Raw genomic sequence first — 15,614 nt, 5'->3', positions numbered from 1 at the left:
AAGATAAATCAAAAATAAATTATCTCAAAACCAAGACAAGTAACAGCATCCTGCATACCTGTTGCCAAAAAAAAAACAAATGCAGTAACTCAGTCACCACACTGAGGCTCTGCTGGACTTTATTCCACTAGATCCTCTTCTCTTTCATAACTCAACCAATTTGAGCTGCAAGAAAGAGAAAGACTAAGGCGACTAGAGCTTTAAAAATGAAGGTGTCTGTGCTTACATTCTCGGCCACGGCTGCCTCCTCTTCCCCGTCTGTTGGAGCTTCCCCGTCCACGGCTCACTTCTCTGTCCCCTCGCTTTTCTCTGTTCTCTTTGTTTTCTGAACTCTCTTTTCCAAGGCTTTTCTTCTTTCCCCCTACAGTCTCCCATGAAGTCTATTTGGGTAGAGAAGTATTAGACACCACAGATCAAAAAGCAGAGATAACCACAGCCAACTTTGCAAAACTTTCCAGCCCAAACCCCAATTCATAGATAAATGGATCTTATGTGTATAAAGCCATAGATGTATGTGATGCTTTTCACATGCTAAACTAGGACAGAGAGCAAGGAAGACATCACTCTGTGAGGGGGAAGAGGATACAGCTTTTTGAGAGCAGGTTTTCCCATGGAACATAGGTAGCATGCATTTAATAACTCAACTCTTTCTGGCTACAACTGAGTCGGGTTACTTTAAAGAAGTCTAGGTAGACAGCATAGTAGAAAACCTTCTAAAAGGTAGGTATTCATCCTCTCAACTGTTTTCAGAAGTCTGACTGGAAACAAACAGGACTAAATCATTCCATCTCTCAACAGGTCAGGGGAGAATGCATATTTGCAACAAGGAGAAAGAGGTCAACGAGAGAGCAGATGGATTAGAAAATAAAACAAACGAACTTGGCTTTCTTGGAATCTAAGCACTGATGATCAGAGTATCAGAACAGCAGCTTGGGTAAACTGGGCCAAAACAAGTCAGCCCATTATGCCCAAGGACTGCAGCACATCACGTGTAGCATTGCTGTGTTCAGAAACTGCTGCAACATCCAAGCAAGAGAAAGAATCAAGGCTTGAACGTCAGACCTCTGCTCTCCTCTTAAATCCACAGTTAAATTCAGGATTCATGTCAGACCCTTAGGAATTACAAAACATTTGTAGGAGTTTAAAAAGAAATAGCTAAAAAAAAACTTCTCAGAATAATATGGCAGTTGATAATATATTATGTAATTGTATAATTAGGCTATTGAGCCATAGTTACAAAGCAAGGGAGAAAAATTAAAATTTATTTGCACAGTGTCAATGTGCTAAGCACTTTATATACAGTTATGAAAATGAAGTCCCTGCCTCAAAGAGCTTACAGTCTAGACAGACAACATAGAAACAGAGGGCAATTTATACCTCCAGCCCCCATTTGGAATGCTGGATGAAGCTGTGACCTCAAGAGAAGTAATGGTACCAATCAGAATGAAGACAAAGTATGGCTGCCATTAACTCTAGGTCCTGCCCAGACTCTCCTGAACTACCCAGGCAAAGTTTCCATTCAGCTCAAATCAAAGTCCCCTCTCCTGAGGATGAGCTGTGACAAGCTAACCAATGCTGGCTAGACAATGCAAAAGTCCCAAATGTTATCAAGGTAGCACAACAAACTGAATACTGTAATGCTTTAAAAGTAAAAAAAAATCAAAAATAGTCTGTGCTTCAACTTCTCCATTGGAAAGAGTTAGCACTACAAGAAGTTACTCCGGTGGCTAGCTGATGGGGGGGGGGGGGGGGGGGGGGGGGGGGGGGGGGAGAAAGAAGAGTGATAGTCACAATCCTATTTCAATTTCTTCTCAGGTGCGAGAGGCTGAAGTATCATAGGTTTGGGCTTCTCCTAAGCTGACAGAAGACATGGACTATGAGTTGCTCATCAAACAGGTGACAGAACATGCAAAGGATATTAGTTTATATGTGGTGGAAAGCTTGATTCTCCTCCAATACAGGAGGATTACCATTAGGTTCCAAGCGCTATGGTGGATGAAGCCTATTTACATGCTGAAATCCTGAGAAAGTTTGAGACATCTCTGAAAGGAAAGAAAATCCCACAGGGCAGACAACTTACAAGTCACCCTAAAAGGGGTGGGTCTCAAAAGGAGCTGTCGTTAAGTTTGCTCAGGCATAAGCTGTATGCAAAGACGAACAAAAGTTGGGTAGTGGCAAATAGAGGCCTTTAAAAATTCCTGTCTATCTATTCTATTTCCTAACAAGTCGGTGGAATCGGTGTCCCCCAATATGAGAAGAGATGTTTTGCTGGAAACAGAGGCTACTGCAGAGCCTACTTCAGAAGCAGAGGATCACAGTTCCTCCTTAGTGAGAACTAACCTGAATTGGTGGGAAGACTAGAATTCCTGCTGAAACTGTTCAGGTGTTAATGAGTGTGTTAAGTAACAGGTGTAGAGTTATGGAGCAATCAAGTCCTTCCTTCTCCGCTCATAAGAACTTCCCCTAAAGTAATAGCTGAAGTGGAGGGTTTCATTAAGCCATTTAATGCTACTTATGCACAGAAAGAATAATTCCTCTAGAAGGAAATGCCGAGAGGAGTCTGGGTTTCCCTAGGGATGTCTTCTAAGGCTAATGCTGGTATCTCCCTAAGAGGGAACATCTTAGAGGAGAGGAAAGCCAGCATCAAGGTAACTCACTGCCAGTAACAGTCTGTTAATGAACAAAGTTTTCAGCTGACCTTGTCTGAAGCAGTCCAAGCGCCAGCTGCAGATCTGATCTTGGGCAGCAATGTAACAAAAGAGGCCTGTCTTTGGTGAAGTTATTGGTCTTCGCTTAAGTGGCAGGATGGATTGTTTGAAGGGCCAGCTTGGCACTCTAGCTTTAGAGGATTTAGCCAGCAAAAGAGCTAGTCAGGCATGAAGACAGAGGCTGACCATTTGAGTAATATCCCCAGCTGAAAAAATAGTCAGACAAAGGAACATTGCCTAATCCCTCCGTAGATTCTGTACACCCAGAAGAGACCGTAAGAACTACTGGAGACGGGGATCTTCATAAAGCAATTATCAGACAGCCAGATGGTATGGAGGCCTCAGTTCAAAGAAGCTCATTGGCAGTCTTTTGGATGCTCTACAAATAGAACTTTTAACCATATTTTCTTGCTTTGCGGACATCTTGGCCGCATTAAATAGATTGCTTACAAGTTACATCAGCCCTTTAAGTGTAGCATATATGAACTAGAATCCCATGACAACATTTGACATCCTATAGTGTCTTTCAACCAAAGACCTCCAATGCACTGATATTATTGATGCATGCTGAATCTTTCTCATTTCACCTACCACTGGAATGGAGCCACCTGTGGGGCAGTTTGTAGCAACACTACTACACAACAGATAAGGACAAAGACGACTCTGCCCAACCAAAAAATTCCTCCTGCAATTAGGTGGACAGAAAAACTTCTCCAGCTGAACTTTAACCAGAATACTAAAGCAAATGCCCTCATGGTAACAGAGTGACACAGTCTAAGATCCAATTTTCTCCTCTCTCATTTAACAGCAGCAGCTGGCTTTAAAGTCCTTCTGTGGCAAAGCATGGTGCTACTGTAATTCTATGGCTGCCAAGGCTGGCAGTGTGGAAGCATACTCTTGTAGAGGGAAGGCTGGGTAGACAGTACCCTGTTCTCAAGATGTATCCTCGGTGAACTACCAAGAGATTGCTTCAAAAATAATTGAGAAAGGTGGTGAATATGCACAGCAGCAATTTTTAAGAGCAGCTTTAAATCCTTTCATTTCATGTAATAAAAAAGTGTATACTGAGAAACTTGAAAAACGCTGCTATTTATGACACCAGTACTGGTTCCCAGCAGGCAGGCTCAGAACTACACTGATGTACAACCATCCAAGCCTTTCGCACTTCTCTATGGCGAGCGACAGATTTGGAGTGGCTCTCCGAAGGGTGGAAGTGCTATGCTAAACTATCAGAGTGCTGGCTACCTGGCTTCCAGAAAACTTCTCTTTCTTGAGCTAACTATCTAATTTGCTAAACAGAGAAAACATTCATAGAGACCTCAGGAGGTCATCTAGTCCAACCCCCCACTCAAAGCAGGACCAACACCAACTAAATCATCCCAGCCAGGGCTTTGTCAAGCCGGGCCTTAAAAGCCTTTAAGGATGGAGATTCCACCACCTCCCTAGGTAACTCATTCCACTGCTTCACCACCCTCCTAGTGAAATAGTGTTTCCTAACATCCAACCTAGACCTCCCCCACTGGAACTTGAGACCATTGCTCCTTGTTCTGTCATCTGCCACCACTGAGGACAGCCTAGCTCCATCTTCTTTGGAACCCCCCTTCAGATAGTTGAAGGCTGCTATCAAATCCCCCCTCACTCTTCTCTTCTGCAGACTAAATAACCCCAGTTCCCTCAGCCTCTCCTCAGAAGTCATGTGCCCCAGCCAAAGAAGCAAGTATTTTCAACATGAAGACCATGAACACTCAAACTTTTAAAGTCAGATTGAAATCAATACTTGCTGTCATTAAAATGTAAATTTTTTTTTTGTTCCAAGTACTCCTCTACCCCGATATAACACTGTCCTCGGGAGCCAAAAAAATCTTACTGCATTATAGGTGAAACTGCGTTATATCGAACTTGCTTTGATCCACCGGAGTGTGCAGCCCCTCCCCCCCTGAGCTCTGCTTTACCACGCTATATCCGAATTCGCGTTATATCGGGTCGCGTTATATCGGGGTAGAGGTGTATGTATTTGGTCCCTGAGAGATACCCAAGACACTCATTCAAGGTATGTTGCTTTCTGCTAGTCTTGATTTAACCACCTATTGTGCAGCAAGCAATAGTTAAGGCTACGATTTAGTCATGGGTATTTTTAGTAAAAGTCATGGACAGGTCACGGGCAATAAACAAAAAGTCATGGCCAGTGACCTGTCCATGACTTTTACTAAAAATACCCTTAACTAAATCTTAGGTGCTGGGGGTGTGCTCCAGCGGACGGTGCTGCTCTGGGGGACCAACTGCTTGGGGCCGCCCAAGCAGCGGCTGGTGCCACTGGCCCCGGGGCCTATCCCAGCTGTTTGGACGACCCTGGGGTCAGCCGCACCAGCCATTGCAGCTGCAGAAGGCAGAGAGGTCCCGGAAAGTCACATGACCTCCATGAAAGACTCACAGCCTTAGCAATAGTCCACTTCAGAAGACCCCTACATTTAGACATAGGCTGGGCAGAGTAAGGTTTGTTTGTGATTGTTACCTGCTTACTTAAGCATTTCCTGTCCTCTCAACTAGAAACAGATCCCAGTTTGTGACCCCTACGCTTTAGAAGCTGAAACAGGAATAACTGGCTTATAGCAACATCTAAGCAGGACATGTCTTTGCACTGACTCGTTACAGGAGAGATAAAGGAAGAGGGTTTAAAAAAGAAATGAAGTCCAGGGTTCCCTTCCCAGTTAGGATGAGATGAGGAAGCAGACTGAATCCCATCTTATAAATTTAAAAGGCTTTGCAGGAACAACTTCACTCACATTAAGACTCTTGTCCACTACTTCTTGGGACAAGAAATTTGTGTTACTCCATGTATTATTAAACACATTTGGAGATATTCCTCTGCCCTCCTCTTAAAGGGATTCTCATTAATGAGGTTATTAGTGAAACAAGTAGCTATTTGCCATGTCCTACTGTTCCATTATTAGAGTTTGAACTGTAACTTCTCAGGGCACAGACCTCATCTTAATTTTACACTTGCTAAGTGCAGTGCGCACCTATGGAGCGATACAGTATATCTACAAGTGGCTCCTTCTCCTGTTACAGCAGTGAAAATTGGCTATTCATGGCAAACACACAAGGCTGTTTACTCTGGACCATCTCCAACTGCCTGAGACACCAGACTTATTACAGACATGGCAGCACATAACACTGCATTTGCCATTAAGTGGTTTTATTTATATGAAGTTTTAGTGTCTATCACAGAGGGACCCAGCAGTAAAGTGACATGACAGCAACAATGTTTTCAAAGCTTAGTTTGGGGTTTGGGTGTTTTGTTGTGCATGCCTGAGTTTTGTTTTTTTAAACTTTTTGTTAAGGCAAAGTCACAATAAAACATTAACACACTACATCATACATCAGGATCAGGTTAGTATTCAAAGAACCTGGCTAAAGATTCTGGCTTACTGGCTGGGAAGCCCTCCTCCTCTGAGCATGCTAAAAAGGGTGACCAAATGTCTCAATATCTATGCTCCCTTTTGCGCTTCTTTTGTGTACATACTTGGCATGAAAGATTTTTTTCACTCCAAGGACAGTCCAGATTTTACTATACCAATATGTGAGTGAGAAGTCTCCCCAGTCTTCATTTCTTTTTTAGGGAGAGCTGGAAGGAGATAGAGAGATTGGAGGCTCCTGAGGTCAAGTACTTGATTGTTCCCCCACAATCCACTCCTTGAAAGTAGAAAAAAGGGACCATAACAAAAATATGCTGTTTTGTTCACAAGTGGATCCTTACTGTGTCTGAGCTTCCTTCCAGCAGTATGTTGATTGCTCTATTCACATCCCCATTACAATCATGTAGCGCCACTATGCATTCATCCTGGTTCTTCCCCGTCACTTCCATAAGCTGGTAAAAAAAAAAAAGTTGCAGACACATTAGATACCAAACCATTATTAAAAGGAATAAGGCAAGAATTAGTGCTACTACAGACTCTCCCAAGAACATCACTGCTGTACCAAAGACTAATTGAAATGCAGTGTTTATAATATATATATTTTAAAGAACTGCTTGAGATCCCAGTGTCACTAACACCACACTTGCAGACATACAGGACAAATAAATATATTTTAAGAGTGACCTAAAAAGCCTTACCTTTGCCAAGATCTGAGCTCAGGTTTCTGTGTGTGATTTTTATTTATATTTATAACTTAGGGCAGTGGTCCCCAAACTGTGGGTGTGCCCCCCTAGGGGAGCATAGAGGAATGTTTGGAGAGTGTGAGGGGGCCAGGCCAGCCCCTATGGGGGGCAGGGAAGGAGCACCATCCAGCCCCACTCTGCCCCCCAGCTCCACTTTGGCTCCGGCCCCAGCCCAGGCCATGGCCTTGGCTCCCAACCGCAGCTCCCGCTCCCAGTCCCTAGCCAAAGCCTCGGCTTTGGGCCCTGGCCCCCAACCGCAGCTTGGCCCCACGCCTGGCTTGCAGCCCCAGCCCCTGCTCCCGGGGGGCGCACACAGTTTACAGTACAGGTAAGGGGGGAGCGACATAAAAAGTTTGGGGACCACTGACTCATGGTCAGATAGCTGTATACAGCAGAGAAGTGCAAGAGCCTGAGGAAACCTTCCCCACAATAGGCCACAGAGCACCATGGCCACAGCAGTGTCTGCAGTGCGCTTTCAGGGGCCGGAGGGATGACTGACTAGCTATTATCTCTGTAGTGGCAGATCCACCAAACCCCCCCACCCCAACCCCAAAACACCATGCATGTTGGAAGCCTCTGCCACATTCTGGTCCATGCAGGTCACTACCTCTTACGCAGAGTCTTGGAATCCTATTTATTTATTTCCACACCCAACAGATGCACACAGGTTATGCTACAAGTAGGGCCCTCTGGTTTGAGCAGGGAGTACATGATTTGGCTCCTGGTGTGCACCCATCGCCACAGCAACGGAGCACATACCAGACAATTGTATAATGTAGACATCAGGAAAAAGTAAGGGATAAAGACAATGCCTCAGACCAGGCTTTACAAATGAAACCCAAGAAAATGACACTGGAAGGAGAGGAACAGCTGCCATGCAGTCACCCTAAGCTGAACCTCTAAGTGGGTGGACTGCTAGATTCTGCGTCAGCTGAAGCTGCTGACTGTTTTTCAACAGTAACCCCAATAGTAGCACTTGGCAGCAAGTGATAATCATAACCCAAGGCAACGCAAGGAACTGAACTCTTTACACTGCCTAAGTTGCTAGTGATTACCCACTACAGCAGGATAATTAGAACCCTAAAAGCCTGTACCCAGATCCTGGCATGCAAGTGGAAAAGGAACTGATGAGAAGCAGTTTGATTTTACAATGAATTTATTTGCAATTTTAAGCCTACACATGCTCTTAATGATCTGGGAACTCCGTTTATTTATTTATTTATTTTTTTAAAGATTCAGTTCACCTTTCAGCTACGTTTAAACTTCCACTTTTCCTGAAAAGCTGCCAAGATGTTAGCAAATACAGTTTACACAGGTGATAAATACTTCCCCCATAGGTGTATGCATAAGCGCTAAATACACTCTTCATTCTAAAGATTATTAAGCAATAGCAGCTCACACTGGAGGGATGCTGTATCTATAGGAGATTAGGGCATGGACGAGGACTAGGTGGATAAGGTTCAACCCAGACAAGCCCAATGGAACACTGGTAGATCCGAAAAAGCAATCGGGAAAATTGACGACAACGATTTTTGCACCTCTGACTGAGGCTGGCACTTGTCACTGAGTTTTTCAGTCTGAGGATCTTGAAATATCTTGGGCTGCTCCTGCCTGGGACAAACGTCATTTCGTTTTCATCTGTGCGATGTGACAGTTTCATCCAAAAGCTCACCTTGTTACAGTCACCCTGAGATTAGATGTGAGCAATATGATCTACACGGTGCTTTAACTTGGGATCATCTAGGAGCCTTCTGCACTAGCTCCTATCTGATTATTACACAGGGTTTAGCAGACAGAGCATAACATCAGTGTTCCAAAATTTGCAGTGACTGCTTATTGTCCTCTGGGTTGAGTTCTGGCTGTTGATTTGGACCAACAAAGCCCTACATGGTATGAGATATGCCTACCTGGGAGACTATCTGCCCACCCATGCGATACAGCCACAATTGCAATCAGCGGAGGTGTTTAGGTTGATTTAAATGGGAGGCGGCTACTTGCAGGGCATTCTCTGTGAGAAATCCTGTATTCTGGAACTTGCTTCCCACCACAACCTGGATTCATTAACCTTCAAGGCATGCTAAGAGACCATGGGCTCCCCACTGCCACCAATGGGCTCAATCAAGGGGGTAGGTTGAAGGATAAGGATGCAGTGTGAAAGCTACAGAGAGATCACTCTGTCCTCTGAAACTTGAGCAAACACAACCATTAAGCACCAGACTAAAGCTACATATAAAAATCAATGCACCAGTAGTAACATGGGAAACGTACTTGTTTCACTTTATCTTCAAAATCTGCATCATTCTTATCATAGATCATCTGAGCGAGGCGAATCTGTTCTGCTGTTGCCTGAAAAGTGCAAATATCCAGTAAGGGTTCCGACAAATTTAATTAAAATATAAAACAAAAACTTTTGACTGTACTCATGTAATATCCCTCCCACTGCCAACACACACCAAATTTTTTGAAGAGGAATACAGGGAACAGGCTCAGAAGTTACATGAGGAAGGAACTAAAAAGGCCTCATCTAAACCAGCTTTAAGGTAGGGGAGAGGGTATGTCAAGGATAAATTCATCTACACCACAATCGTGACATAGCCAGGGAATCTAGATCAGTCCTAACCATGCCCCTGTAACAGAATAAAAGTCCTACAGAGTCCAGGGGCTTTCACCTTGTTGTAGGGACAGCTTCCATCTACACTACAGCTTTGTCAGTGTGTAACCAAGGCCCTGGACTGTGCTATAGTATTAGGTCTCACATTTTCACTTGTGAACAGTCTCACTTGTTTTCCCCGTACGCGCTAAGCTTGTTTCCTTTGTCTCTCAATCTGTCACTGAATAATTTTGTTAATGGCTGTTTTTGTTGTTGGAAAGGTTGGTGCTTTGGTTATAGGTTTGGACAACAGACCCACACTGGTAATTTGTCGGGAACCCCGAGAGCCAGACTCGACTGGCATAACATGGAGCAGACTGCAGCTGCCCTCATCTTTCTGGTGAAGCAGCAGCCGCCCATGGACATTAGTGGCCACATCATGTAATGCTACATTTTGATCCATCATGTGGCTTTCAGGGATCTATAGCTTCTGTGGGATAAACCTGTAAAGGAAAAATGAAGGGGGCTTTGGGCCACCTTCTTCTCATGGGCCTCATTCCATTCCCTCCCAAAACAGGAAACCTTTTCTACCTGCTGGATACTAAACTGAATGCTGGGGACATGACTGAGGTCCCAAGTTGATGCTGACACATTGAGAAAGAGTTCTTAGTGAAAAAGGGGATCATATCTATCCATGGAAGAACACAGGTGAAAACCCACTGTTGAAGGTGAATCTCATTACTAGAGGCCACCTCAGAAAGGCTGCACAGTAAAATTCTATTCCTTGGCTGCGAGTCAAAGCAGCCAACACCTCTTTCAAGAAGAATGCCTGTGCTGTTAGGTGTTTACCACAAGCGCACAATTTAAAGGAGGCAGACGGCTATCACTCCTGCAACAAGTCTAAACACTGAGTGGAAGAGTTTAAAAATGGTTTTCAACAAACATCACTCAGCTGCTGACTTACTGAGGAGTCACTGCAGCTGTCCCAGTTCCTTGAGGAAAGTGGCATATGCAGCGATGAAAAGTCAGATTCCAGGCTGCAGGACAATCAATTTGTACTGATAACAGGACTTAGTCCTTTACATTTTCAAGGTGTCGTACGTACATGATCCTCACAGAGTAAGTCGGTGACAGAACAGAGAGTATTCAGGAGCTCTTAACCCCAGGCTAGCACCAAATGCATGTAAGCACATACCAGTAAGCTTTTAGGCACGTTTATTGTAAAGGAGCAAGGTCCACCAATAATTTTAGGAACAAAGTCCCGATAAGCCCGAGCAAGTGGTTTTTACTTATCTAGTGGCACAATACTCCTGTCATACTAAGGCACCTGTTTCCCCATTTCTGATAACCTACCCACTAATTTATCTCAGTGAAGAATTTAGACAGTAATCACAACAAACAGTAGCATTCCTGAACAGAGACAACTATTTGACCAGAAACAAGAAACAAGAAACCAGTTATTTTATCCCTGCTCAATACTTTTAAAGAAAACCAACCATTGTTAGATAAAAAGCAAAATCTTTTGGAACTTGACTGTAATACAAGATGTGACACATCCACAAAGAAAAACTGGAAATAAAGGCCTTGTCTACACTAGGATTTTTTGACTTGCAAATCTCAATGGGTGCAACACCACTAGTGTCAGTATCAATAGTATCTGTATGTACACCGAGTTCAGGAATTTAACCATTGTCCTATTACCCAGAGTTAGAAGACAGTGGTAAAATCTCCTGAACCCTGTCTGTACTACAGCTATCATCAGTGGAGCTGCACACATTTTGAATTAGGAGTCCAAAAAAAACACAGACAGTGTTACCAAACCAGCGTTAGTCATGGGAAGTGTCGCTTTCAATATCTGCAGTCTGGTTTGCCCTTATTGAATAAGTGTCAACTCTATAACTAGCATTGTATTAGCCCACAAAAGGTTGCGCCGTCATTTTTAGTTCTTATGACTAATAAACAAGACAGCTAAGTTCTACCTGTCTGAAAAACCTTGATCTTCACAGTAACAATCACAAAACACACTCATAGGGATTTTTAATTATCTGTCTTACTACCAACACAAAAAAATCAGAGAGCAAAAAAACCCACAAAATCAAGTAACAAAAATGTTACAAACCCAGTGTAACAGTGATACCATTCAGAGGAAGGAAAAATGTGTAATGTAATTTCTTATACAATTCAAATTAAGATCAGCATTACACTGTGGGGTTTTAAGGTGATTTCCGAGGTTAGCAGCATCCTCTCAATTCAGAGAAATGAATAAACAGTGACCACAAAGTAAAATACAGCACATTTCTGTGGGTTTGTAAGCTCTTCCATGCAAAAGTGCCAATGTGATATCTGAAGACAGCACAGAGAGAACAGGACAGTCACCAGTACTTATAATAAGCAATTCTTCAATTGACCAAACCAGCATCATCTTATGAAAAGGGAGGAGAGAAGAATTTAGACACCACATGGGAAAACTCAGAAGATTTACTGTATCCAAGCTGTCAGGTTATAAAAATAAAGCTTCTCCCCATGAAAACCACTTTCTGGATCTGTGCAGTTGAGCGAGACACCAAGTTCAAGACTTACGAATGCAAATCAGAGGGGGGAACTTGGGGTTACATGGTAAAAGAGACTACTATATGCCGTAGAAAGTCAGCCTCTCCATACCACAAGTCAATCCAAGAGCCAAGAAGAGGCACCATTCCCCAGGTGAGCACCAGTAGCCTATTGCATTTTAGGATATGGAGACCTAAGACAGACAGACAGGCTCTTGTCAGCCCAGCAGAACAGTCGGGTAACTCCTGAATGAATGCCAGATTTTCAGAAGTGCTTAGCATCCAGCAGCTCCCAATCTGTTTTGAAAATCTGGCTATTAGTGCCCGGCTTCTCTTTCCCTCCCCGACCCTGATGGACTGGCCTAGACCATCACTGCAGGGTTGCTGAGCCTCTAAACAATGGAAAGATGGCCTAAGTCCTTCATAGTCAACAGTGTCAACCTCAATGCCCTCAAAATGCAAATCTTTTTTTAATCTTCATTGTACCACTTCCTGTGAGTATACCCCACCTGACAGGTCTTCGGAAGCTTTCTGGATCCTGCTGCCGATGCCTTTTTGAGTGTGGTCTTTATTGGCCACTGAGAGAAGCTTCGCTCATCCACCCAAGCTCCAGCACTAACTACAGATCCTCTAGCACAGTGGTTTTCAACCTATTCACCATTGCGGACTGCATACGCAGCTCTCTCTGTGTTTTCTGGGCCGGATACACACAATATATATTCTACCTGTATGGCCCTGAGGATGTCACGGGCCACAGCTGTATGCTCATTGGGCTGCAAGCGGCCCGCGGGTTGAGAACCAGTGCTCTAGCATCAAGATTCTAGCCTCTGGACAGTAGAAAGAGCTGAAGTCTGAAAAGATGTGAAGAGTCCATGGGATAAGATCCTGGCAGAAGACTAGCAGACAGCCTGCAGTTCCTTGCTGATCTGGAGCACTCCTGAAGAACGCAAGACTAGGGTGGATGTAGGAATAGAGATCCCAGACTTGAAGCCAGCAAGCAGTTTGCTCAGTAACCCAATACAGTATTAAAATACAAGCTACTGGACATGCTCGCCAAACTGATGCAATGCTTTCTTCCCTCCCCCACTCTCAGTCTTTACTAAACCTAGGACAGCGGTTCTTAAACTATGGGGTGGGCCTCCCAAGAGAGGCGAGGGAATGTGTCAAGGGAGGTGCGAGCTGTGTACTTACGTTTTTTGGGGTGGGATGGGGGAAAGTGCTCTAGCTGTCAGCCCCAGGTGGCTGGTCCTCATACAGAAAGGCTGAGCACACCCAGGAGGCTGGGATAAAGGGGACAGCCGAAGCCCCATCACTTGGGCTCTCCCCTCCACCCTCAATCCCTCACCTGGAGGCAGCTCAGGCTCTCCTTCCCTCCCCCCATTCCCTCACCGATAAGCATCCTGGGCTCAGGCTCTCCTTCCTCTCCCGCCCCATCCCTCACCTGGAGGTGGCAGGGCTCCAGCTCTCAGCCCCGCGGTGGCAGCAGCAGCACAGAAGTAAGGGTGGCAATGGGCACCAAGTCTGCTGTGACAAGTGATATTGACGTATACCACTTTTCATATTGCCTTCCTTACTTCTGTGCGGGGCTGCCTTCAGAGCTGGGCACCCGGCCAGCAGTCACTGCTCTCTGCTGTGCCTTCAGAGCTGGGTGGCGGTATATATACTTTTGGGAGGGGGTAAACAACTACAGACACAAAGAAGGGGACCCAATCAAATAACTTTGAGAACCACTGACCATGGGGATGGTTGCAGATCATAATATGGCATTTACTCTCAACCTGAGGGACAGATGTTACACAACACCTACCTGTACTACTTGTTTCTGTGGTTGTGTTGGCTGTGTGGTTGAAATCTGTGTTTTGTCCCGAGTGCCCCGGGTACGTTCACTGCCCACCGAAGTCATCATATACAGTATATACAAAACAATGTATGTACAAAATAGAAAATCTGAAAGAAAAGGAAAAAACATATCAGCTGGTTAAGGCAGGATACATATGCTTGAACTACCAGATATATTACACATCCAAACTCAAGGAAGAAGGGTAAATTCATCCACAAGATTTATTGCCTGTCTCTTACCATAAAGGCATGAAAATAGATATACAACTTTTTCAACTGGCTAGGTGCATAACTGCATACACAGAAACAACTACTGTGAGTACTTAGTCAAAGGGCAAATTCAATGCATAACTGGCCATCAGCGAGCACAAATATTCTAAAGTGCATCTGCAGAAGCTACATACAGAAATTAGAAACACTGCTGCATGCCCAAGTTTTTGAAATACAGGTCTACAGTAATTAGGAGCCTTTTTTAGAGGTTACCTAGGAATTTTATAGCTAATCCTATTATTGCTATATCCTGGTCTAATTAGTATTTTTCACCTTCTTCCTCCTCTTCCATTTACACATAAATACAATTTTTATTGACCAAGATTGAACTCAGCCATTAAGATTTCTGATGTGATAGTTAAAATGTATTCAATAGATTCTGAAGAGAAACACAGTATTTCCTGAACTCTTACATATTTAATTGGAAAAAGGCTGCCTTTACCAGGAATTGACTGTAGCATGATCTGAACAGGAAGACTGTGTTTCACCTGGTTTTATGAAAAGGTTTGCCAAAGCCAACCTGTCCTTCAGGCTAAATTTGTCTACAGCGCTCCAACATGTATAAACCCTCACAGTAACTGCACTTTTACATTCAAAAGATCCAAATCAAAACAGAACACATGTAATTCAAGCTCAGCTGGCAGTCTGATCTACATGAAAACTAACCTACTAAGTAGTAGTGGGCACCATTTAAACTAAAAAGTGCATCAATTACATCACACGCTACCTCGTCTTAGCTGTTCAGTAATACTTCAAATACGCATTGCAAGACAACAACCTTCAGCAGGGTTTAAAGTAATTTCCTTTGATAAAAGTTCTCTAATAGTAAACTTGCAAATCTTTTATATGCACTCGCACTTTTTTACACAAATAGCTTTTGAACTATACTGCCTGGAAAAAACAGTTAGTAGCCCTCTGAATTCCAGTACACTGAAGATTTAAGTTCAGGTAAACTAATTACACCTTTGAGTCACTTTTGTTTTGTACTGCCCAGGACATCACAATTTGAATCCAACTTATAAGCAATGAGTAAGGTCCTACGTACACAGAGTCTGGAAAAAGCATTACTACATTTCAAAGACGAAGGTGGATAGTTTCACACTTTGGTACTTGACGTTACGCACCTAAATAAAACAATGGGGCCATTTTGATTTAAGAGGTGCTGCACACCTGCAACTCCCACCGACTCCAACTTGAGTTGTGTGGACTCAGCCCCCATAAAGCCAGCCCATTTTTGTTTAGGTGACTAATTAAAGATTTGGGTCCCTAAAGCTAGGCACTCACTTGAAATGTTGTCTAAATCTACTTGCACTAAATAAGCCCGTCTCTATATTATGGAAACATCCAAGTTTAACATATGGCTGGGGCTCAGCTATTTTAGAACATGGTTTCTTTTTGTCTGTACAAACATAAAACAGATTTAACCATGTTAAAGAACCAGGTTTTAACCTTCAGATGCCTAGGCTAACACAGAGTTCCTTATAATAGAGTTATAACCT

At 43.7% G+C, this 15,614-nt stretch overlaps 1 protein-coding gene across 2 annotated transcripts in view; it reads right to left on the bottom strand.

The window, feature by feature from the left end:
• Positions 1 to 15,614, bottom strand: part of UBAP2 (ubiquitin associated protein 2) — a 103,047-nt gene that overhangs the window by 76,865 nt on the left and 10,568 nt on the right. For both annotated transcript variants that reach the window (XM_026661289.2, XM_026661291.2), the window contains exons 2-5: positions 13,814 to 13,953; positions 9,136 to 9,213; positions 6,466 to 6,576; positions 227 to 380 (exon numbers count right to left, since the gene is read on the bottom strand). In XM_026661289.2, the coding sequence (XP_026517074.1) occupies positions 227 to 380; positions 6,466 to 6,576; positions 9,136 to 9,213; positions 13,814 to 13,912 (442 nt within the window). In that variant the 5' untranslated portion in view covers positions 13,913 to 13,953. The remainder of the gene's footprint in view (positions 1 to 226; positions 381 to 6,465; positions 6,577 to 9,135; positions 9,214 to 13,813; positions 13,954 to 15,614) is intronic.

This window comes from Terrapene carolina, unplaced genomic scaffold (assembly GCF_002925995.2).
Source record: "Terrapene carolina triunguis isolate 2854851 unplaced genomic scaffold, T_m_triunguis-2.0 Scaffold998, whole genome shotgun sequence".
NCBI lineage: Eukaryota > Metazoa > Chordata > Testudines > Emydidae > Terrapene > Terrapene triunguis.
This window is presented reverse-complemented; position numbering and strand designations above follow the sequence as displayed.